We start from the raw sequence: 25,805 nt of genomic DNA on the forward strand, positions 1-25,805 counted from the left end.
CTCAGATGCTCATTTTTCTTTTCCAGAACTGAGAAAGTTTGCACAGTTGACCTCCTAATCTGCATCATATGTTTTCCCTTGTGCCAAAGTAATTTTCATGATGTCACCTATTTCTTGAACATGCTGTGGAGGTGGATTTCAGAGACTCTGGCTTCATGCAAAGCTCTTCTATAAAAGGATCTCGTCCTTTTGCCTGGATGTACTTTTATCTTTGAGCAATAGCCCTGAACAGAAAGTGCTGAAAGGTGTGAAAGAGAAACTGTGTGCCCAGCATGGCAGGAGGGGACCAGACAAAAGAGCCACTGGTTGGAGCACTGAGAGAATGGCCAGGAATGTGACAGGTCCATCATGGGATGATAAACATGAGGTTCAAGGGAAGCTTTTGGCTAGTCACAGTCAGCAAAACAACCTCCCCAATTTGTCTCCATCTGGCCCTTCTCCAGAGAGGAGAGGACTGGGAACCAGCCCTGGTTCTGGGGTTGATGTCTTGAGAGGCTTCCTAGAGTAGAGGCTGGATGGTGTTAAAGGAATAAAGTAGGTGTTTATTAAAAGGTCTTCAAAGGATACACCTGGGGCAGTGCAAGAGCCTGGCCATGGCTCCACCCAAGATGGATGCCTGATCACGAGGTTTCACACTTGTTTTTATATATATATATATATTTATATAAGTTTTGGTCCATTTCCATGTTGGGGTTAATTGTCCAATTACAGCTTCAGGTTATGAAGTCCCATCCTCCCAGATGGCTTTCCTCAATTTGCTGTTGTTCACACTTTTTGAGCGTGAAGTTGCAACAGTGTCCTTGGTTCTCAGGCTGGAAAATGATTGTTTTGGCTACCTGCCCTGTGAAGAGAACTTGCTAACACTGTATATGAAGTTCAGTGTTACACGCTAAGGCAGTACAGAATCTAGAAAATACGAAAGCTAAAACTTAAGGCATCACGTTTCTGTGAGAGGGTGGCCTGGGGGCTGTGCATGCCAGACTCACCCCTTTCAGGAAGACATGGGCAACATGTGAGAGCAGCACCATCCTCACATTGTGCAGCCTCCTTTCCTCCCTGCTTCATCAGGTGTGCCATGAGTTTGTGCCCAAAGACTGCTTAGAGAGACTGATCCCTGTTAGCAGGGTAGACTTAACCTTGGAGGCAAATAGAAACATCTGGAATGACATCCAATTAACTCTTACAGGTGTCTGCCATTTTAATTGCTGGACAAAGGTGGTCAGGAAGAGAGCTTGCCTGACAGAAACTTAAGGCTTTATATTATTGCTATTTGTCTCCTGGAACAGCCAGAGCTGCCCCAGGGAGGAACAGTGTGAGCCACATCAAAACTGACCTGCTCCATCCATGCAGAGGCGCCAGAAATGGTTTCCATCATCTTTCCTGACCTTTGCAGAGCAGATGCCATTGAATTTATCCTTGCTGTTCCTGCCCTGACACTGCCTGTTTGCTCTTTTCATCAGTATAGAACTACACCTGTGTGAAATTGATGCTGTTTTAATTTCCACTCTGTGGTTAAACCTTTATGTATTTTTCTTGCTACATAAATCTGTGGTTATATGCAGAGACTGTTTTGAAAGAAAGACATCCTGCTATTAATTAAAACAAAAAACAAACAAACAAAAAAAAAAGAAACTGGATTCCCTGGGAGAGGAAGCATTGACTTGAGGGCTGAAAACTAGTGAAGAGGCTGTAAACAAAGGTTTGTGATAAATGGGAATGAGCTGCATTAGAAGAAGGTGCCTAGTGGGCTACAACAAACATAATTAATGGGACCTTTGGCCACAAATCTTTTTTTTAATGTCTTTTTAAAGTTCTTCATTACTAATCTGAAGAAAGAGGAAAGTCTATTAGTGAGATGTACTGATGATACCAAGCTGGAAGTGTTGCAGGTGCTACCAAAGAAAGTGGGAAATAGGACAGCAGGAGGTAGAAGGAGATTGAGGCCATGGCTGTGAGTGTGAGATGTCTGGGGAGAGGCAAGGAGTGGGGGGTGGTTAATCCCAAAGGCAGATACTCAGCCATGCTCAAAAGGCTGTGCTGGGACAGGGGAGTCCAGTGTTCACCTTGGGCATTCCAAAAGCTTCCTCATGGACACCTAGGTAGGGACTGATTTCCACAGGGGAGTCTGGCTGTGTGGACTAAATAATGGCAGTTTATTATCAGGAGAATGGACAAAATTATTAGGAACCTGACTGATTAGAACACGAGTGGAAGAGTTTTCCAGTGGTCTGTCAGGTAGAACTCTACTAATCTGTCAGTGTTTGAAAAGTGCACATATGTGAGAAATTTCTGGAGAAGTTGGATTTTGTACTATGGAAAGAAAAAGAAAAAGGCAATAACAGAAAATTAGAAGAGAGGAAGTTCAGAAGGATTTTCTAAGGAAACAGTAGCAATATGGCAGAGGAAAAAGTTAAATAAACTTATTTTATATTCTTAGCAGGTGGGCAAGGCTGAAGCTTAAATGCCCAAATTCCCAAATTGAATGCGTCTAAATTCTGCTTACATGTGCTCATTTGCAACATGAAATTCCTTGAAGCCCTTCCTCACAGTGACACTCCTGAGGCTTTGAAACAATATACCACAAAGAGTTGTTGAAGTCTATTTACTCATTATCTGTGGTATAAAGGATGCATGTGAGGATGTAAAACCTCTCTGAGTCATGACAGAAGAAGAAAGGGATAACAAGCGTAACCAAAAGGTGGTAAATGTCCATTGAGGATGACAGTTTCTACCCAGTTTGTAGTTAGGCTGTAAAACTCACTGCCACAGGAAGTGGCACTGTGCAAGTAAAGGAAGTAAAATGGGATTTTCCAATGGGATTTTCCAATCCCTGGAAGTGTTCAAAGTCAGTTTGAATGGGGCTTTGGGAGACTGGACTGGTGGAAGGTGTTCTTGTCCATGAGAGGGTGGTTGGAAGTAGATGATCTTCAATATCCCTTCCCAACCAAGAAATTCTGAGAACTCACATGGAGACACTTCTGGATTTCAAATCTCCTTTGGGGTTAGAGCTGATCTTTAGCTACCAGTTATGAGCAATTGACTGCATTTCTTGCAGTTCTCAGCGGGATGTGCTACTGACCATTTCACGTTTCCTGTCTGAAGCAGTCTGAGGTTCTGCCCTGCCTGGTCATTCCTCCATTCTCACGCCAGCTGTGGAGTGTGCTAGAGAAAACATGAAGCCTTGAAGTCTTGCAATATGTATCACACCTTCATTAGCATTCCCTCTTGTTCTTGCACGCCTGACTACAACCCCAGGAACTCTGCCTTTTGTGGTCATGTTTGAAAATGCAGGAAATGAAAAATCAGAGATTGGTCTGGTCCTATTGCCATGTTATTCGATTCCATGGCAATGAGTTGGTGTGACATGCCCTGCAAGTCACTGAATCAGTGTAAAGAGTAAAAAAATACCCTCCAGGTCTCTGTCAAGGAAGCTGCCTTCTGCTCTGGGCATGTCTGTGTCCTGGTCTTGGGGTGAAATTCCACACCCATTTGTTGTTATCCTTTTGTGATTGTGTGGCAGGTTGGTGGGTGAAATACTGCTCTTTGTGCTGGCTCCTTTTTCTGTTGCTTCTTCTCAAGGCAAGGCACAAGGTTTGTTGGGGGAGGCTGGCTTTGTTTTATTTTTTCCTGCTTTTGAGCAGTAAATCTGTGATCATTTCTGATAATTTGAATTTCTTTCTCTTCTTTTATTAAGTTTTTTTGACACTGAAGAAAGAAATGTTTCTTCATTTTACTCTTTCTTGTCACATTGGCCTTATGCAAAGAAGAGCCCTTGCATTATGTTTGATGTCTGCCAGTTTCCACTTACAATTTAGTAGCTGATTCATCATTTGGAAGATTTCTTCAGCTGGGTACACTGTATGAAAGTGAAGGAATCTGCTGCAAAGCAACTTTACAGAGTAGAAAGTATATATATGTGCTAATACTCTGTCTGTAAGTACAGTAATATTTATGTGGAGTTATAGGTATTAGAAAAATAACAATATATGCTTATAAGTTGGTATGCAGGAAATAAAATTTCAGATTTGTGGGAAGTTCTGCTTTTTCTAAATGTTTTGTTTTTTCAGTCAGAACAAAAATAATATTTTCCTATCCATTTTAATACAGCTTTATGCTGCCTAATTTTAGAAGATTTGTTTCATTTAATATTTTTTCTTTTACTGGGTCCTGACAAAAAAAGTCTAAAAATCAGAACTCTTAATCATGCCATTCTAGTATAAGAATGCTTCCCTCTCTTCTTGTCATCCTTTTCTTTTTGCTAAATGTTTTGAAAACTATTGCACTGTTTTTATTTCAATCAAATACCACTTTTTTTTTTCCTAGTACAAGTGCTGTGTATAAAAAAATCTTGGTCTAGTTCCATTTTTCTTTATTAACGATTATAATTATAGTAGTCCCATGGGTCCAAATAGACTGGAGTTTTCTTCTTTTCTTCTACAGATCTCAAATATATAAACCATGGCTTGTTATTTTTAATCTTTCTTATGTTTCACACCCGGTTAGTGGGACCCAGAGAGTGTCACCAGCAGACTCAGGAATACAACTGACATCTCCTAACTCCTAGCTTTGCACTCATCTCACTAGACCAAAGCCCCATAAAAAGAAAATAATCTGAACCATCTGAGTTCTGAAATGGGAAAAGCAGATGTTTAACCTGTATATGCCTGCTTTAAGTCTGTATTCCACACCAAGGTACCTGTGCTTGGTGCTGTAACAGTGCCTAAAGCAGAGTAAGCTGGCTATGAACCCCGCACTTGGCATGGGGGGAAAGTGATGACATTTACTTCTCTAAATGTGTTTTTGAAGAACTAATTTCACTGATGAGCGTGTGTGAAATGAGCTTCTGACTGAGATATATGAGGCTGTAAAGCAGTCTCATTTACAGCTAGATCAGACAAAAACCAAGCACATTTGACAGGCACACTCCTGCCCTAGCAGTTGGAAATGCAAACGGATTATGAAATTCCTCTTCTAAGTGCCCCCCATGGGGTCTTTGCTTCAGAAGTTTCACTGTTTTTCCAAGAGGACTTGCTTCATCTCTTCCAACACTGATTCCCTTTTTAAAATGTACTCTTCCAAATGACTCTTTTGGAAGTAAATCTTTTCCCCCTCCCAGCTCTATTTGTGAAGCAATAGCTGAAACTTAGATACTGTTGATTTTTCCAAATGTTTAAACTTACCCAACTCACAGTTCTTTGTATGAGGTGCTCTGTAAATACTTATTATCACACCTCAGTGACAAACAAACCACACTCTCAACTATGCGCTAATAATGTGTATACACACAGATTTATCCACATAAAGCCTGAGCAGGTGAGTGAGGGCACAGGAGTGATGTTCTCTGGCAGCACCCATTCAAAAAGTTAAGAGGTCAGAAAGTCCTGTTCATTCTTGATCAGGCTGTGTGACTGAAATGTATTTAAGAGATGGATTTTGTACTCAGAGCTGCACTATCCTGTGTGCAGCTCTACATCAAGTGTCTTCTTCAAGTCAAGCCCTAAATTAGACAGGCATGCTCAGGATAAAGGGAAACTGTGTGACGGGGAGCAGAGGAGAATGAAGATCAATACAGATAAGAACAGAAAAGAAGGGGGGCTGGAAAGAGAAATGCACAGGAGGCAAGTGGTAGGGCTTGCCAGGCACAGCACACAAAGGCCTGATGCACCTCTGTGTGTAGGATAATGCAGAAAAGTAGGGGAGAGGAAATCAAAACTGATACAAAGTCAAGGACAGTATAAAGAAAATCTATTGACTCACAAATATGCTGGATGGGTTTGCAAATCAATGCTTCTCTGAAGGTTTTTAACAAACCAACTGGTCTGTAACCAGACCCACATTTTGCAGTGCTGGAGGAAGCCTAGAATGGCTTGGGTTGGAAGGGACCTTAAAGATCATCTTATTCCAACCCCCCCAGCTGTGGGCAGGGACACCTTCCACTAGAGCAGATTCCTCAGAGCCCCATTCAACCTAGCCTTGAACACTTCCAAGGATGAGGCATCCACAATTGCTCTGGATGTTCCAGTGCCTCACAACTCACAGGAAACAATTTTTTCCTGTACTTAATTTAAGTCTCCAGTCACTGAAGATAAGCTCTAATTTTTTTTTCTTCTTGTCTCATCTCAGTGCTGTTTTTCATGTGGATTACAACTGTGCAGTGTATTGCCAGGTGTTTAACTGGGTAATCAAAGTAAATTTTGTAGAAAACCCTCAAAACATAATGAAAATTTTATTACTTTTTAATGTAGGATCATGGCAAGGAGCTGGGAAACACTGAAATGCAGGAAATAGAGACCTAGAAGTGCTTTGTTTTGTATGATACATTGCTTAGTTTCTATTTTTTGTGGTCACAGGTCACGGGAGAAAGTATTATTTCCTTCTCTGAACCAGTCCATTTCACTGTTATTAGCAAGCATTCAGAAGTCACTAATTGTGGGCTTGTAAGTTTTTCAGATGGCTTTAAAGCCATGAGAGTTGAAAAAGGAAAAACAATCAGAGATTATAGTTATTTATTTTTCCTATGGCTTTCAGACCTTTATACCTTTTTTTTTTTCACCCATAGTAGTGGGGAATAAAGCTGTCTCTCCTTTCTTTTTTTTTTTTTTTTTTTTTTTTTTTTTGGCTGTAATCTGAGATTTTCAAATCATAGCAAGATTTCCCACCTGAAGGTTTCTGCCATGCATCCGAAGACTGATGATAAAAATCACAAGAGTCTGTAACAATGCTTCAGAATTTGTGTTACTGAAAGTAAAGCAAGCCTGGAAAAAAACTGAAACAAAACATTACAGAAACCAGTAACAGAAAGACCTTTGATGGAATCTTTGTTTCTCCCTTCTCCTGTAGGGGAACCTGCAGAGCCAGAATTTTAAAAAATGCTTAGTACCTCACAGCTCCCATTGTGCCAATTCTGCTGCCTGTTCAAACAAGCTCAGCTTCCAGTGTACACAGCAATCATGAAAGCCCAGCCATGTCTTTTGCTGCCTAAATGGGAGCTGAGCTGTTTTGCAAAATCTGTCCCATGGGACCTATCAAGCAATGGATACCATGGAAATGTGAGCAATAATGACAGTGTATTATGGGGTGAATGATATTGTCATATTACACTAATGCAAATGAAACTTTGTGTGTGTGGGCAAGGCAATTTACAATCATAACCTTAAATTTCTCTATCTTTGTGTATTTTGAGACCGATTCTCCTGTTCACACTCATTTCACGTAATGTCATGTCATTGCCTGCAGTAGAAAGAAACATGATTCATGCTAGTGACAGCAAGAGGAAATTAGCCCTGTTAAATCTTACCCAGAAGTTGCATTAATGCTGTTTTACATAATATTTTGCATTATTCTGTCCCACTTAGCACTAGAGATCTGTAAAGAATTTAAGGATATTTATAGAATGGAGGCAAGTGGCTGGCAGCCACAGCACTGGAGTTGACTTTTGTCCTTGGTGTTAGGTGGCTCCTGCAACTCTGAAAGAAAAGCTGGCACTGTATGTTTTTAATAGACTCTTCACTGAAAGTGAATGCAGTCATTGCTGCAGTGATAAATGGGGAAAAAATGAGATGATCAGTGAATGAACTACTGTAGCAGGTGGTAGTAGGTGTTGCTTATTAGATGTTCAGTATTACAAAAAAGAACAGAATGACAGTAATCCCCCAGAGAGACACCTCTCTAAGAAATAATCTGACACCTGTCATCATTTTCCAAGACAAGGTTGCTTAACAGTCCAAAGCTTGCAAGGGGATAATGGCAAGACAGTGAAGAAGGGGCTACTGACTGGGACTTTTGCTGCATCCATTTCTGCTCATGTCAAAGATTATGTGGCTACCAGCCGTGCTGTGGTGGCACGTACTGAATGTGACTGCTTGTGGAGGAGTTTTCAGTTGTTTTCTGTGAACCTTAGCTGGGCTTACAGCATCCATCATAAGGTGCAGCCTGCTGCAGCGCTTGGGTGTCTCTTTCTTTTTGGATGACAGAAAAGCATGGACTGTGGCCACTCTTTTTCCAGAAATGTCATCATTTAGGTGTCAAGGTAAATGCTCTGGATTTTGCTCTGCTCTCTTTCTTGAGGCCACTGCAACTGTGGGGTCAGGTCTGCAATTAGTCAGGTCTGCTTCACTTCTGAGCTTGCTTCTTCATATCACCTGGCAGCCTGGTGAGCACTGTGGCTCTGCAGTGCCTGTGTGTTTATTTGCTTCTCTTCCCCTCCAAGGAAAAGAGCTTATTTCTGGTTTCATTTGCACTCTCTTTTTGGTGGTTGTTTTAGCTGAACTTTTGTTGGGAGGTGTTTTAAGTGGTGCATTTTTCTTCCCTTCTTACTTTCCTTTTTCATGCTTATGACCTGACCAGCTCCATGTCTTACTCTCTGACTGAAAAGAGGTGAGGTCTTTGTTAGCCCCTGGATCCTTGGATCCCAAGGGTTTCTAGAGTCTTGGAACAAGCTTAAAGAGATTTTTTTTTCCTCTTATATGAGTGTACTCTAGTGTACTCTAGTCTGAAAACCTCTGTTCCAGCAGGGTAAAGCTCTGGCCAACAAGTTTTTTTTCTGGAGTTTGTCTCTCCTTTGGCTACCCCAGGCTTAAGCTGAGAAGTACCTTGAAGGTAAGGACTAAGGCCACTTAATGTTTAAACTTCGGTATTCTAAGGGAAGCCATTGTATGATGATGAGGACTGGTATGCCTGTGCTACTGAGAAAATGAGCAACAGCTCTCTGTACTGGCTGAAGCTTTATAAGTGCTGGAAATGTCATGTTTTGATTTCTTCTGTGGTTATACTGGGGAGTGACAAAGATAATTTGAAGTTATGTCATCAATAGGCTGTGTAGGATGAGGTGCCTGAGCCAGTCAGGGATGCTAAAAGGCTTTACTTGTCAGTAAGGCAAGAGTGGGGATGTGGTGAGGAACTGACCAGTGCTCCTGAGCTATGGATCACACTGACCATATGCAAGTGCCAAATACTCAGCTCTAAATGTGTCCTGCAAATGTACCCAGAGCCTGATGAAGAGATTGATGGGAAGCTTTCTTTTTCTCTGAATGAGGCAGTGTGTCTGGGGCAGTTTTTACTTAGCAGCGGAACTGGCTTAATGTCTCTCAGTACCTCATACTGTCAACTGGACCTGTCTTCCACAGAGTTGATTTAATTTGGGTCTGGCCATCCATCTGGACATGCTCTCTGTCTTGCCTTGGTGCAAAGCAGGCAGTGATCGTTTGCAGTGTGAGTGAGGCTGGCTTTGCAGCTTGAGGACAAAGCATTTGGAGCTGTATGCTGGCTCTTCCAGCTGAATTCCTTTAGCCTGCACGTGTTGTTTGCAGAAGAGGCAATGCATCAAAGAGAAAAGATCTGCATGGTGAGGGAAGGTGTGGGTTATAGTATAGGTCAGTTTGGCAGTGTGTCTGCTGTTGGACTCACAGCTGACTGGTGTCTCTTGGTAGTGTTTGGCCCAAATTGGAGCTGATGTTTATGAATGCAATGTGTGAAATGACAGCTAAGCCTCGGGTCAGCAGGAGATTAGTGAGGATGGCCACAGGTTGGAGCACCAGCTTGCACTGTGCACACAAACTGAGATTATTTTAACTACAGAGGTTGGCTGCAAAATTAAAAAAAAAAAAAAAAAAAAAAAAAAGTGCATGTCTCTCTCTGTGTACTTTCTGCACAATCTCTCTGCTGGAATAGTGCCTTGATTCTGGAAATTTCCATAAAGGAGCATGCACAGGAAAATCCTGCCAACCCCATGCTAGCTGGATGGACTGCCATGTGTCCTGGGGCAGGGAGGAAGGAAAGAAGGCACGCTTGGACAAGCAGCCTGGCTGAGGGACATAATGACACTTCAGTTTCTGCATTCTGCAAAATGTCCTGCCAGCTACAGTCACAAGTGCTGACGGGAAAGAGATTTGGTTTTGTTCCAGTTAAAATGACAATTGGTAGCTTGGTCCACGATGCAGGTGAGATGTTGTGTTCTCCTCCATGTGCTTTACCCCAAGCGAGGGAGGGATTGCCTCAGACCGCTATCTCCTTTTGACTTCACATGCATTGGCTTTGTCCCTCACGCCATAGCTGGGGCGGATTGAAAGCCCCAGAGGTGAGAAAGAACAGGGTTTGTCAGGCAGTGCCCCGCTTGTATCACAGGGTGGTTAGCAGCAGGGAGTGCACCAGCTCAGCTGCGCTGGCGCTCGGGAGGCGGCAGGCGGGGAGAGGGCGAGGTGACAGCGCTGCGGAGCCCCGGCGGGGGCGGGCACAGCTCCCCGCACCGCGGGCTCCGCTGCCCAGGACTCGCCTCCTGCCCATCCCATCCCATCCCATCCCATCCCATCCCATCCCATCCCATCCCATCCCATCCCATCCCATCCCATCCCATCCCATCCCATCCCATCCCATCCCATCCCATCCCATCCCATCCCATCCCATCCCATCCCATCCCATCCCATCCCATCCCATCCCATCCCATCCCATCCCATCCCATCCCATCCCATCCCATCCCATCCCATCCCATCCCATCCCATCCCATCCCATCCCATCCCATCCCATCCCTGCCCATCCCATCCCTGCCCATCCCATCCCTGCCCATCCCTGCCCATCCCATCCCTGCCCATCCCTGCCCATCCCTGCCCGGCCCGGCCCTGCCCACTCGGCCCCGCCGCCGCCGCGCTGCCCCCGGGCAGACACGGCAGTCGAGCCCGCTTAGCTGCGATAGCCAGGCTAATCAGGGCTGATGGCAAGTGTTAGGAGAGAGCTAGGGTCATTGTAGTGTCTGCTGAATTTGTCACGAAGGGCCTCTGGGTGCCGCCAGGGTGAGACAGACGATTTACTTCTTCTGAACCACGGAGGGAGCTCAGAGACTTAGCTCAGTCCTGTGCTTCCTTCTGATGCTCACTGGCGGGCACTTCTCTCAACTTCCCACCATTTCTCATCCCTGTACATACTTTCCCCCCATCTCCTGCTGTGTTTTAGTGGTGAACACACCTGTGGCTTTGCTCCTGCGGGATATCTTAGTAGAAGCAGCCCTGCCTTCGAGGTGCCATCGAGCACCCTTCTCTACCCCTTGCTCAAGGGCATGGGTGAGCAGCAGGGAACCATTATGTGAGCATTGTTTCCTTCCTTGGATGCCCACAGGCAATGCCATTTCATTTCCTCCCTTACCCTGGTCTCCTGGTCAGAGTGAGTGGAGAAGAGATCTTTCAGAGCCCACACCTGGCACTCATGAATATTTAATGTTTCTTGCTTTTATTGCCCTTGAAGAGCAAAACCTTTTCATATTTGATGTCCTGGAAGGCTGTTTGGTTGCAGAATGTTGTTTCATCAATGCTTTCCCTCCAGACTGCCCAGCCTCTTTCCTTTCTCTTCTTGAGCAGCATTCCCTTTTTCACAAAGGATGCTTCAGAAAAGGTCACTGTCCCTTTCATATCCCCTCCTTACTGTGAGCCAGCATGGTTTCTGCTCTGCCAATGGTAAAGGACAAACAGGGATGTGGGGAAAGGCAGCAGTGGGGAGGGAGGCCAGGAAAAATGTGCACATAAGCTGAGGAGCAGCACAGAGGCAGAGAGGAGGTGTAGGCAGAGCAAGAGGAAAATGGCTTAGCAGCAGGTAGAGGCAACAGAAGGTGGGAAGGAGGCAGAAGGAGGATTTTGATAAAGGATGGGCTTTCCAGGACCTTTCAGAATTTGTCATTCAAGATGTACAGGTGTTGCTGTGGATGGCAGCTTGTCCAGCAAGGGCCCTTTGGAAAAGGGAGGCATCCCAGTTCTCTAAACCAGAATACTCCCAAAGCTGCACTTCCTGTTTCCACTGTTGGGCTGTTGCTTTAGAGACCCCATTATTTTGGCCTCCAGCTTCTATGGTAAATCATCACGTGTTGGTCTTAGGCCGTTCAGTCTTTCTCCCTCTTTCTCCTGCAATTGCAACTGATATTTGAATGTTTGGATGTGTTTAGATTCAGTATTACTGCTTTTGAAGAGCCAATCTCATATCCATAGTCAACATCAATGGGAAGAGAAAGATGAATCTGTCTAACTGTGAAATTAAAAAAAACAAAACAACAAAACCCCGAACTGGTTTCATTTGGACTTAGAACCTGTTAATGCTGAAATTCTTTGTGATGTGGAAAAGATACCACAGGGGCCACCTGCCAGTTCTTGGGTCATGGCCCCACGTACCCCAGAGGGCCTAACATGGGGGCAATAGGTATGATCTTGGAGCTGTGGAGAGCATTAGGACTTGTACCATTAGTAATCCCTCTGAGAGTCAAGATGGAGAATGTATGGGCAAGCAGGATCTTTCCAGGAAAAAGGCAGACAAGATTTGCACTTGCTTTCTCTTGGAACATAGACAAAATCAATTTTGGTAAATTCTGACCCAACAAGGATGCTGTCTGTAAAATTCTGGTGGGAATGTCTGTTTTGTCTGTTCTGCATTTAAACCTAAGGGCAGCCTCATCTCTCCTATTACCCAGCTCTGAAATGGAGCTAGCATCAATTGATCTGAAAAACACCACACCCTCTTGCAACATTACTGGCACAGCTTCCCACATCACTTGGCTCTGCCTAATGTACTGGCCAGGACAGTTTATGGGAACTACTGAGCTCATTCTGTGACACAACATTAATGCTGGGAACACGTAGCACTACAGTGAGGGTGCACAGTCTTGAAGTTCCAGTGCTGCCCAGAGCATTTCTCCAGGGCCCAGCAGGTCTCAGGGGCTGTGCTGTTGGGCTTGGTGTGCTGAGAGGTCAGAGAGCTGTCAGTGACTCAGGGCACAGCTGAGTGAGTGGCTGGAGCTGGGTCCCTGATGTACTTGTCTAGAAGCTGCCTTATGCAGTGACTGGTGACACAGCTGGACAAGCGGGCAGCAGGGCTTAACTACTGCTCCACAGCCTGGTCTTGGTGCTATTGCCATCATCCCTTATCCTTCATGATCCCATGGAGGCACCAATAAGCATCTTCTCCTTCCTACACATCACGTACCTGTAAATATCACTCCTGTCTCTTCCACTCTGCTCTGTCTCCAAAGCATTCTTTATTAATCTAAACCAGTCTGCTGTTTCACAGCAGGCACACTTCTCCCTCTTCCTTCAGTGTTTGTGAATTCCAAACCTGGCTGCCCCACCGCAGGTGCCACTTCCCTCCCCTCTCTGTGGGGTAAGCAGACTGGGGAATAGACATGGAGCATAATGTATAGTATTGTGTGGTAATTACTTGGTGCTGGGTACACAAGGGAGATTATCTTGTGCCTCAAAGGGCTGTCAGAGAATCCTAATCTTATCTTCCCCTCCTCTTTCCCCTTCTACTGCCATCTGAAGCAATGAATTGGTTATAAATACCTAATTAGCTAATTATTTGCTGGCCTACATGGAACATCTTCAGCGAAGGAACTCTCTAGGTATCTGGGGAGGACCTCCATGGAGACAAGGAGAGACAACCTCGTGAGGTGTGCACAGGGATAAAGGCAGTACTGTGATGCTCAGAAGAATTTCTAGACTTTCACCATCTCCCAGACAGCAGAGGAAAAGCCATTAGCTCCATGGAGAAATGGACTATGTTTACCCCTACTTGTGGCTGTGCGCTAAAGAGTCAAGGGGGAAATAAAACCACACGAATAATTCATTAGGTAATTAGAGAGTGAAAAAACATTTTTTTAAAAACATTTTTTAAAAACATTTGCACTGGGCAGAGATTCTGTGCTGGAAGATTTTTGGGCTGTGCCTGCTACTTGTGTGCTCCAGCCCCACTGGGACATGAGGACTAGCCAGGGGAGGAAATTGTGGTTTTCATGACTGTCTCTTGATGATACTGCCACTGAAAAAAACCCCAATTATCTATGCCAGTTTATATGTTCTGAAAAGGTTCATCCCACTGGCAGGCTGGTCTTGGTCTGTCCATGCAGGTCTCACAGGCTGCAGGATACAGTTGCTGTACTGGAATGACCTTCAGTTGGAGCCATTGGATAATGGGGCTGTTGAGCTGACATGCCCCTTTGGGACAGTCTGTTGTCCTTCTGCAGGGAACGGGGAGGGAGGTATGTCAGTCAGATAGCTGATGGCACCAAAAGTATCTTTCTCTTTTCTTCTCTGCTGCAGATGGAGGCCTAAGTTTAAGAGATCACAGCATCACAGCAGCTCTGCTGGCTGCCTGTCAGTAGAAGTTAGGACAAGAAAGGGCAGTAACCATAAATCTGGCTAGGTCTGGACAGTAGTTAATTTCTGACACTCTGCTTTTATTTTCATGGTGTTTTTTGCCTTTTTTATGTTTGTCTTGTAAACTTCTTTCCTTTTCTTCTCCTTTCTTTCCTCTCTCTCTTTCTCCATCCCTGTGTCGAACACTTGCTCCTTCTGGTTCTCTTCTCCCCCTGCAGGCATGCGCATCCTTGTGAACCTGCTGCTGGACACCTTGCCCATGCTGGGGAACGTCCTTCTTCTCTGCTTCTTTGTCTTCTTTATCTTCGGCATCATTGGGGTGCAGCTGTGGGCTGGGCTGCTCCGCAACCGCTGCTTCATGGAGGAGAACTTCACAGTGTGAGTGACTGGGAGACAACATTTCCTTCCTTCCTTCTGTGGATGTTTCTTTTTCCCTCTGGCCGCTCATGTTTTCTGCCAGGCTCTCTGTGTATCACTACTCCAAGTGTGGGGTGATTGTGTGCAGGTGTTGGGAACATCTTGCAGTAGAAAGGGAGGGTGGGCAAAGACAGATGGTTTTCTTCTGTCTTCACAGCAGGTGTCTGGGCTCACTTGGATTTAATCAAAGCACAGGTTAGCATGACTGTCCCCTCCAGCCATGCCTAGTAGTACAGGATGGTGCTCCTACACCCAGAAAGAACTGAAACTCTGACACATGTTGCCAGAAGATCCTGAACCTGCTGCCTCTTCAGAAAACAGCACTTGCAGGAGTCTTACAGAAAGCTATTGTGCTGCCTGATGCATCCAGGAACATCTCTGATACCACCAAAATGGAGCTGGGGTCACTGTTTCAGCAGTAGTTCATTACCTCTGGAAGGACACTGAGAAATTTCTAGAAAACTTGGGAGTAGAATTGCATGTGGCCAGTGCCATGGAGAAGGGATAGAGGGCTGCTGGGAGAGGTGTCCCATAGCTGGGTTAGTAGAAGTGAGAGCATCTGAAAGCAAAGAATGAATGTTTGAATGGGACAAAAACTCGTGGGGAAACATAGGAACAGTTCTGGCAAAGAGAGCCTGAAGCCACACAGGGGTCAAGTACAGGTATCTGAGGTTTATTTGGGGGGTCAGGAGGCACAGCTTTACTCCTCCCACAGGCAGTGGGGTGGAAAAGCTCCTGCCTGCTGTGAATTCTCCAATTACTCAGTTTCAGGGCACAGCTCTTCCTGTTGACTCTCTGGCTTTAGTAGATCTCAGGCTTTAAAATGTTTTCTTAAAACCGTATGCTAATCCCAGGTGTGCTATCAGTGTAGACCGCTTAAAGAAAACCCAGAGCTGTCGATCTGTTTAAACCGATTAAACAGTTCTGAAGCTTTACAGCATCTCAAATTGGAAAAAAAAAGTGTGAAAATAAAATGTGCAGAACAGTAGCAGAGTTGCAGAGCAGGTGCTGCTTAAAGCAGGCATTTCCTGTGTTTATTTATTCCTTGGGGAAAAACTACTCTTTAGGATGATTGTCCTTTATGTAAATCAGGAGTAGCACTTCTTTAATGAGTGTAATTACATCCATGGAGAGTTGATGGTAACTGGGAAGTGAATTGGGGCCACAGCCTTCACAAAAGCAGATATTAGAAAATACTTGGCTGACCATTACTAGGGAAGTCAGTTCTGAAGGTGCCCATGCATCAGTGACGAGGATGAGTTACAACATACCTTTGTAGCTTAGTCCTGCTTAGTTAGCAATCAGAGCCTGTCTTTTTCATCAACACCTGTCCTCTTCCAATGACATTTAGTGAAAAAGTCTGCATTTGTACACAACGTGAAAGTTGTGCATTATAGCACTGCAAGGAATACACCAGATAGAGCTTAATCCTTTTTTTTTTTTTTTTTTTTGTATCTCCACCTTTCACTTTTCTGATATTAGCTCATCTCCAGCTAGGCAAGCATAGATGATTTTAATTATTCATGCATTTGGAAGGTGCTTGCATTATTTGGAAAAAATACACGAACTTGTCATAAAACATTGCACCCATAATGCCAGCTGTCAAGGAGGAGTCAAAGTTAAGGTTAAGTCAATTTTATCTTTCCATTTCCAAATTTTAAGGCTTATCTGTGCAATGTTAATTATGCATGAACTGGATTTTTTTTTAGAAGTACAGAAGGTTCACTACCAAATGTTATAAAACATGTCCATCAGCAGTTACATATATGAACATATTACAGTAAAGCCTGATGAACTTCCTTAATGTCATTGCATCTGATTTAGCTTTGATGTTAATGGGGAGAGTGATCAGACTGCAAATCTCTGCATTCTAGCTTTTTTTCATCTCCATGCAAGCAGATTGTGCAATTTGGCCTGGGGTGATCTGATGGCAAGAAAAAGCTCTGAAAACAGGGGGCTCACCCTACAAATTTGCTGGTTTTCAGGAGCCCTGTCATTCCTCCCCTTCTCCTGAGTCAATAAACCTGGAAATCCCCTACCCAGTGCAGTCCCTATGTCAGAATGGGGGCTCCCAGCCCCATCAGTACCACTGATAGATAGGAAACTCTTTGTCACAGGAAATTTGACTGTGGGTTCTTTTGCAGACAAGGTGACATTGTCCTGCCCCCTTATTACCAACCAGAGGAAGATGATGAGATGCCCTTTATCTGCTCGTTGTCAGGAGACAATGGAATTATGGGCTGTCACGAGATACCCCCGCTGAAGGAGCGAGGCCATGAGTGTTGTTTGGACAAGGATGATTATTATTATTACAATTCAGTCCGGCAAGAGTTTAATGTCAGTGGTATGTGTGTGAACTGGAACCAGTACTACAATGTGTGCCGCACAGGCAACGCCAACCCGCACAAGGGTGCCATCAACTTCGACAATATCGGGTATGCCTGGATTGTGATATTTCAGGTAAGTCTGAGTTAGCTTTCTTACAAGGCTCAAGCTTATATTTCTGTTTTTCAAATTTAGTTTTTCTGGGCTCCAGTGGTAGTTTCTGCAGGGTGTGGCAGAGATGTAAAGGGCCTTGTAACTCCTATGGTAAGGCTAACAGTGCACACAGGAATGCGCTTGCCAAAATAAGCTCCACTCTTCAGACTGGCTTGTACCAGTTTCCCCTCCAGCTATAGTAAAGGAATTTTTCTTTGTCAATTCCCAGCACGTGTTGCAGATGGGACCTAAAATCCATGCCTTTTTTATTTTCCTCCGGCTGTACGTGGTGTCCAGTCCAAGGGGCACAGCAACCTGCTGCGGGTTTTCCCCTGCTGTGATCCAGGGAAATGAACTATTTTAATGAAATATTCCTGCTGTGGACTAGAATGATCTCACAGGCTTTGACAGTATTCCAGTGTCATCAAGCAGTGCCATGCTGATTTCCCAAAATGGAAATTTGGCTTCGTTAAAATTAATTGTTGTTTCTCACCTTTCTTGGGTTGCAACTGTCCTGCCAGTATCTATCTGCTTGCTATACACTGAGGAGTGAGCTCTGGACTACCCCTCCTGTTTCTCTTGTTTGTCTTTGCAGGTGATCACACTGGAAGGGTGGGTGGAGATCATGTACTATGTGATGGACGCCCATTCCTTCTACAATTTTATCTACTTTATCTTGTTGATAATCGTAAGTATAAGATTTGATGAATGTCAGCAATGCAAGCTAAGAACTGACAAAAAACAGGTCTTAAATCAACATAGATACTGAGGAAGTAAACTTCTAGAAAATTCAGAAATCTGGCTAGTTGATTTTCACCAAGACTCTGAGAGAGGATCACATATGTAGTTGTCAGCCAAGTTATTAGCTTTCACTCAAAAATATACTTAAGATTGATTTTTAAATTTATATATGCCCAGTGTAGAATAATGTTCTCACTGGCAGATCTTGCAAAGTAAATGCCCCAAACCACTTGACTTAAAAGCCAATTCTTTCTCTGCCCTTCTACTAGGTCTCTATACAGTTTAAGCTCTTGAGTAATTTTTGAGCCATGTTGAGTGAGGAGCTTTTGGCAGCACCTGAGTTTATCAGGTTCAGAGTCTGAGATTCACATTTTGTTAGATTCAGAGTTTGTCATGCTGAATTACTTCCTCACCATGAGCAAAAAGGAGCTACTGCTCCAAGAGTGTCAGCAGTCTGAAATAAACTGGCTGTGTGAGATCCCCTGTGGATGATCAGATGGAAAGAGAGAAGTGTGTCAGCAATGAGAACTTAATAAGCAGTTTATAAGCCCTGTGGATTTATGCAAATGAAGTTTGAAGGTTGGTTTTCTGCAAGAATATTCATTATCAGCACTTGGGATGAGAGGTGAGAAACATGATGCCATTGCCTCCCCATTCCTCAGGTTCCCTTGCATAAGTGCGTTTTCCTGGAGGGAATATCCTGTTTGTAACAAGGAAGGATTTTGGTTTTTATGAAGGCTCTTGCACATTGCTCACCTGGGGGACTAAAGCCAAGAATGAAATGGAAAGACAGGATGAATTATGGGAAGTATAAAATCTGTACATAGTAGATGCAATTTAGTTTCAGGTCACTGAGTAAGTACCTCAGTGTGTTTCCAAGGCCAACATACATTTGGATGGGCTGATGAATGGACCTGGCCAGGACTCTGATCTTCATCCAACACTTGTCCTATGGGGCCATGCCCTTCAAGAAATAGGATCTCTAGAAGCAGTCACCCAGTAGCACTAACAGACTGACCTAGTACGGGATCTAGTTTACATTCAAGCTGCCATGCAATGACTTGAGGTAAAGCAAACTTTAATCCATTTCTTTGAGAAATTCTGCAGCCTGTTCATATGGAGGGTGGCCCAAAAAAAAAAAAAAAATCTATTGGCCCATTCAGGTCAGACAACATAAAAAGATCTTACTATATCCTTGATTTCACCCTGCCTTATGGTCTTCTATTCTCACAAGGGAAAAACAAGGAGATAAAAACAAGAATATGGCATACTCCCTGTTGGTGAAGCATGAACCTGGACAGCAGAGGTGAAATATACCTTAACAAATATTGCTTTTACTTTGATGCTGGAGAGTCCCAAAGAGACAGTGCAGAGATGTGATTGCATAGCATGAGATGATGGAGAGGAGTTTCCACAAGCTCTATTCTCAAGGGCAAACTGGACATCTTCTGCTTTTTGAGAGTTGAGATAATAATAATTTCCTATGAATTTTGTTCATATACCCATCAATGCAATAGATATTTAGTACGTACCTGTATTTTGACTTCGTGCAGAATGGTCAGGATACCCCAATTTGTAGAATATGCAATTAGATACAGACTTTACTCCTTGTCCCACAGCCCCAGTCTCTCCCAGAGCCAGGAAGGACTGTGCAGGATCAGTGTTTAACCACTGGGGCACACTTACCTGGTCTTTTGTAGGCCAGTTCCAGAAACTGCCCTTCTCCCCACATTTTTTCAAACTACATAAATTCTGTCAGCATATTTTTGGTTTCTAAGTATCCTTCTAGTGCTGGCTCATGTCATGTGGATTCACAGTGATTCAAACTGTGTCTCTGAATTTTCAGGCACCAAAAACCCTCAATTAAACACTCCACCTGAGATGTTACTGCAGAGTGTCATTGACATTTCTAGACACTCCCTCCTCATTTGCAGAAGCCATATAGGTTTATTTCTGTCAAAACACGGGAGAACATGAATCTCAGGTTACTTTGGGCCTGCTGAGAACAAAGGAGTCATATGCTAGGTGTAATAGTTTCTTTACCTTTTGTGGAGTTAGGCCAAGGAAGTTTTTGGCCTTCCTACTACCTTCTTGGTATACAGCAATGCCAACTTTATATAATTTGGCTGCATTTTCTATCTGAATCTTCCTATAGAATGATGATCCCTCTTTAAGTCCCATGAAGTATGGCCCTTCCAGCCTTTATCCTTCCCTCCTTCTCCATGTTTTGAAGACCTGACTTTCTAAGCAGGATTGTTCTGACAGTCATACTTTAAGCCCTGACTCTTTGCTTTTCCACACACATTCTAGGCTTGGCTCAGACTTACTCTTCTGGGGCTGGATCTCTGCAGCTTCTGTCTAGAGCTATGCTTTCATCCATGACTTCTTTCCTACAATGATATCTGCAAACACCTACATGAGGGCATTACCTGCTACTGCTCATATGGCAGTAAGAAGGCTCCACCACCTAGATATACTCCCAGCACAGCTAGAAGTCCTGCATAGATGTGCTTCTCTGAGGGGAAGGGTGCTGACTGACTGTGGCACTCTTGAATGGCCTTGTAGAACAGTCTGGGAAAAGCATTTTATGTCTTCAGCAGATTTAAAATGCTTCCCCCTTGACCAGAGATCATGGATATGACATGAAGGAAGGACTACTCCCTGCTCTTGGGTCAGTGTTTCACTTGGGTTTTCCTGCTTGAGGTTCAGGTGTCTCTTTGTCACCTCTCCAGCTACCTGGCCACTGCTATTGCTCCTGGAGCATAGCAAGGAGCTCTTCTGAACTCTTACACTGGCATCAGCATTGCAGCACTCAGAGGCTCCTTGAAGGGTGCTGTGCTTACATGTGTGGGCCTCAGAGGGCAAGATGGAAATCTAGGCATAAGTAGTAAAAGTAATTCACAAGTCAGGATTTGCAGCACTAGTCAGATTTTGTTAGATATTGCAGAGATGGGGCTTGAACTTTGGGCTGAATGAGGCCAGGATCTGCTTTATCAAAGCACAGCTCAGTCTCAGGGCTGAACAGGATGCTGTGTTGGGACTTGGAATCGAGGGTCTCCATTTGCTTCTCTCAAATGCTTTGATTCCATGTCTGACTCTTTCTGTCTCTCTGCTCAGCCAGCTGAGATGAATCACTCAATTAGGAGCTTTCTGGGACCCTTCGTGTCCTTCTCCTAGGTGGGAGGCAGTGCCAAACTCAGCAGAGACTGAGAGTTTATGGACTTGCCTGTGGCTTTAAGGATTAACCAAGCTAATTTGCTTTGTGTTTGATGTTCCTAGCTAAATGAATAAGGACTGGGGAGTAGTTCCCATATCCACTCCTTTCACTCCCCCTCTTTTTGTTCATCTGGTGGGAGAAGGCAGCAAATGGTGCCTGTGAGGACAGGGCTCAGGGATGTGCACCTGAACCTCACTCCTGATTCAACCCTGGGCTGACAGTGCGGTCCTGGTGAGGGCATCTCTGCTCTCAGCTCTTCCTCTTGTGGCCTAGAGAGAAGGTGTTGCAAGCCCTAATTGATTGTTGTTTGGGAGTTGTGGGAGGTTGCAGAGTATGGGGCAGTGTCACAAGTGGCATTACAGAAATGTTCACACAGCTGGTGTCCATCTCCCTGCCCTGCCTCACTTAGTGCCAGCTGAGGGACATAACCAAAAGGAAAGCCCGGGTGAATATCATGCTGCTGAGGAGAGTGCATCAGAGAAGAATTTGGATTCCCAGTAATATGCTCATCAGTTAAAATAAAACATGCAAGACATCACAGACTAGGGAAAATGTTGGGTGAAGGCAAAGGAATCTGAACAAGGCATTATTTTAATTTTCAAGGCTGCATGCAGAAGCTGAAGGAAAAATAGGCTGAAATATGGGGGAAGGAAAGAGAAGAGAAGGGTTCAGTGATGACAGGAAACAGAATTAGAACAGCTTTGAAGGGTGCTGAGAGGAGGAGGGGGGAAAAAAAGCCCTTTATTTTGAGATACTTTATTGTCCTTACGTTGAAGCTGGTTGGAAAGAACTTCATGTTTCAAAGGGTCATTGAGATGCTAGCAGGGACACATGCCCTTTGGACAAAAGGCACCTGTGTCCAAAAGAAAGGCTCGCCCACAAGGGCAAGCTGGTCAGGGGGACAGTAAGGGTTATGAACTAAGGGAAAAGCTGCTTGGATAGGTAAAACAGGCTCTGAGGTACTTGCTGAAACAAACCTTTTTTCCAATCACAAGCACTGGGGTCAGGTTATCAACACCTATGCCTGCTCTGTCCCCTTTGCTGGAAAGGCTTTACAGGAGAGGAGACATGTGAAGACAAGGTCAGGACTGAATCCTGCTCTCTGTCAGAGCTGTTTGCTTGCAAAGGAGGGACAGTGAGGTGAGACTGGGTCCTGTGTGGGTTCATACAGGAGAAACTGGTGCCAGGATGCCCCTTAGCAGGAATGCTCACAGGTCCAGAGGAAGCAGAAATCTTGAGCTGGTGCTTAATCTCCTCCCAGGGGCTGCCCCATGGAGTCTTTTTCAGAGCACTGCAGATGCAGAGTCCTTGGTCACAGTTTAGTCTCTGCATTTTATCAATGCCCTATTGACACAGCTCTGCAAAGAGCAGGCACCAATCAAGGTGTCATAGCTTTTGAAAATCATTTTGAATGTAGTTATTAGCCCTTTTATGTATGAAATCCTCATCACATTGAAGCCCAGGATTCATCCTCTATCTACCTATCTATGGATAGATCTCCTGGTGGAAATTAATCTCTAATTTCATGATCTATAATACAGGGTGAGTTTATTTTGCCTCCAGAGCTCTCAGAACAAAAAAAAAATGCTTGCTCCATTTTATAAATAGGAAAAACAAGGTTTAAAGGGAGCATGCGAGTTTTAAATTAAGCCTGGTAGACATTTGGGCTTCTTCATGGAGAATAGGGAGAACTTGGGCATTTTGTATGCTCTTTCTAAGAAATTGGGAGTATTTTTTACAGTTTCTGTGTTTGAAATGAGAAGCCTGTGTAGGCCAGAGGACAAGTTAAAGAAGAGCTAATATGATATGTCTTGTATCAGAAGAATACAAATTAAGCAAAGAAGTCTGGCTTTACCAGACTACTCAGTGTCCTTTTAAAAGTTGTTTGACCTTGTAAAGTATTTTTTTATTTCAAAAGTTCACTCATTTTAGGAAAGCCCCATCTCCCTGTTTGGAGAATTAAGGTGCAAATGGTAGAAACCAATAATATGCCCCATGTATACTAGTATGTCATTAAAATGATTTCAGAATACTGACATTTCTTCCAAGAGGTGGAGACTATAAATGGCAGTGCATGATTTTTCCAGTGGTAAATTAATAAGCAGAAGAGAAATCAACCAAACTGGTTTTCTGTCTCCTACCTTCTATTTAACACAAAGAGGGGAAAATAAAGTCCAGTTTTCATCAAAACCTTTGTATATAAGTGATTGCTAAAAGTCCCAAAACTTGCTAAAAGTTGGACCCATTTCCTGAATTTCAATGCATAGCTTTAAATTCTGCATGGAAATTATGTTGAGTGTGCCCTCAAAACCAAGCTCATACACTTCTGGCTTTCCCTGAAACCTCCATATGCAGACTGATTCCCACTCCTCTGTCTGCCTCCAGTCACTTTCCCCTCCTCTCTCCTCTTACATTCCTGCTCCCACATGTTCTTTTCCATGCTGATATTGGTCCCTTCTTCTCCTTGGCTGCTAGGTGGGCTCCTTCTTCATGATCAACCTATGCCTGGTGGTGATCGCCACGCAGTTCTCGGAGACCAAGCAGCGGGAGCACCAGCTGATGCAGGAGCAGAGGGCCCGGTACCTCTCCTCCAGCACGGTTGCCAGCTACATGGAGCCGGGAGACTGCTACGAGGAGATCTTCCAGTACGTCTGCCACATCCTGCGCAAGGCCAAGCGCCGCACCCTGGGGCTGTACAACAGCGTGCAGAGCTGGCGCCACGGCCACGTGCAGGAGCCCGGCGATGCCAAACCCGTCAGCAACAGGAAAAGCCAGAGGCACTACAGTAAGGATTGCGTGGGTAAAGCTGGAAATGCCAGTGGGGGAAATGTGAGAGTAACTGGGAGCGTCTCCATGTGCCAGCTTGCCAAAGGAACTGTGCCTATAAAGCACAGGATTATAATTGACATTGGCTGCTGCGCGTGGCACCGTGGCCAGAAAGGTGAGCGTGACCAGCAAGAATGGGAATGAAACAGGGCTGGCCAGCAGGGAGCATGGATAATCCAGATATGAAATCCAGAGACCATAAAGAGATAAAGACACTGAGGCTTGTAGAGGGCTCCATGTCTGGTATAGCCAGGTGTTAGCAGTTTGGAAGACAGAAGAATTAGGGGATACAACAAAGTGGGACAAAGGATTGGACCTGGTGGCACAGCAGGTCTCACAGAGTTCTCCTCCCAAAGTGAGTTGCTTCCAGACCTCAAGAGAGAGGCAAAGAGTTGAATTGCAATAAGGTGTTGCCTGAACCTAAGGAGTGATGCTGAAGAAGTGTGGTTGATATGCAAGGATGGTGGAGACAATTTCTCTTGACGGCAGCACACACTGCTACATAAAATCAGACGTGAAGTATCATTTAAATTGGGTTCCTGGCTGGAAAAGTCACTGTAAAAATGGTTTTGTAGAGTTAGTATTAACTGCCTGCTGATGCCTTTCCCTAAGTTATGCTCCCATTAACAACCAAAAAGGCAGATTTTCCTTCAATGTGTCTTGCATACTCAAACTTTCATATTCTTTACTTGCTGGGAGAAAAGTTTCTGCAGGCTTCATGCACTATGTTAATGAATTAATTGCTTCATTTCACCTAGTATTCATTTGATCTTCCAGGCAAAAATGGAGGGTCAAGGAACACAAATTTGGATTTCTCTGGTTCATAGTGCACACTGTCAGGAAGTATTTTTATGTTATGTCTTCTGGCTTCTTGAGATGCTTTTCTAATGTAGTTTCTCTAATTTAGAGAGTTCAGTTCAGCCTGGGGGTTCTCAGACCCCACTTGTAGCAGTTCAGGCCAAAAGCAGCTCCTGTGACCACTCTTCCCCTCAGGTCCCACTTAACACAGGCTAGTGTTAAGTGGTGTCAAGCTATGATTTCTGCATGAGACAAAGCAGTTCTTTCTCTGATGGACATGAACCCCCTTCAGCCTAATCACAGGCAAGCTGAACAGTACCATGTGTTTTGGAGACACAGCCTGTCAGCATAGAGCCCCCAATGACAACAGCTCCCAAAGCTGCCCTTGAGATGATGTGTCAGTGTTTAATCATCCTCTGAGCTAAAAAGCCCAGTTACCCTGTCTGAATACCCAGAAGCCAAGCAGGTGTCCACTCTGAATATCTTTTTCGTATCCTCCTTCTTTAAGCAGCAACATTTCTCTTTCCAGGGCTTTGCCAGCAGCACAACTCTCTTGGCTGCCCTCCTCAGGGTTTAGCCCAGCCCATCGCTGTGACAGCAACCTCTGATCCCACCAACTGCCCCCGATGCCATAGGGCAGAGCACGAAGCCTCCAGAAGGCTCTCAGTCCTGGACAGCGCTGGCTCAGACCAGGAGGATGGAGGAGCCAGTGAGGGGGAGGGAGAGGGCAGCCAAGAAGACCAGGGTGCCTCGGCGCTGGAGAAGGAGGAGGAGCTGGAAGAAGGACGGCTGAAGCTCTGCAGTGACGTGTGGCGAGAAGTGAGGGTCAAGCTTCGAGTGATTGTGGACAGCAAGTATTTCAACCGTGGGATCATGATTGCAATCCTAGTGAACACCATCAGCATGGGCATTGAGCACCACGAACAGGTAAAGCACCTCAGGGCACAAGGTGGCAGCGTGGACTCCCCCCTCCTGCTGGGGGTTATGGCCTTGCTAAGCAGCTGATGCTACTTGGTGGAGGCAAAGACTGAGCAATTTGGACCTCAGACTGCGGCACAGATGGTCCCAGCGTGACTTTGGAGAAAGCCTCAGGATCTTGCAGGGTCTCTTACTTCCTTATACCTGTATTTAATCACTTTCTCTTTCTCTCTCCATGTATTTTCCTCTCATCTCTTTTCAATGCCTCTCTTTTCCTCCTCCCTGGT

The 25,805-nt window shown here is 44.6% G+C and overlaps 1 protein-coding gene across 6 annotated transcripts in view; it reads left to right on the top strand.

Annotated features, from left to right (window-relative positions):
* Positions 1-25,805, top strand: part of CACNA1I (calcium voltage-gated channel subunit alpha1 I) — a 165,990-nt gene that overhangs the window by 98,069 nt on the left and 42,116 nt on the right. For all 6 annotated transcript variants that reach the window (XM_077783408.1, XM_077783407.1, XM_077783410.1 and 3 more), the window contains 5 exons: positions 14,342-14,501; positions 16,685-17,000; positions 17,614-17,706; positions 23,452-23,761; positions 25,130-25,527. In XM_077783408.1, coding sequence (XP_077639534.1) covers positions 14,342-14,501; positions 16,685-17,000; positions 17,614-17,706; positions 23,452-23,761; positions 25,130-25,527 — 1,277 coding nt within the window. The remainder of the gene's footprint in view (positions 1-14,341; positions 14,502-16,684; positions 17,001-17,613; positions 17,707-23,451; positions 23,762-25,129; positions 25,528-25,805) is intronic.

This window comes from Lonchura striata, chromosome 5 (assembly GCF_046129695.1).
Source record: "Lonchura striata isolate bLonStr1 chromosome 5, bLonStr1.mat, whole genome shotgun sequence".
NCBI classification, from domain to species: domain Eukaryota; kingdom Metazoa; phylum Chordata; class Aves; order Passeriformes; family Estrildidae; genus Lonchura; species Lonchura striata.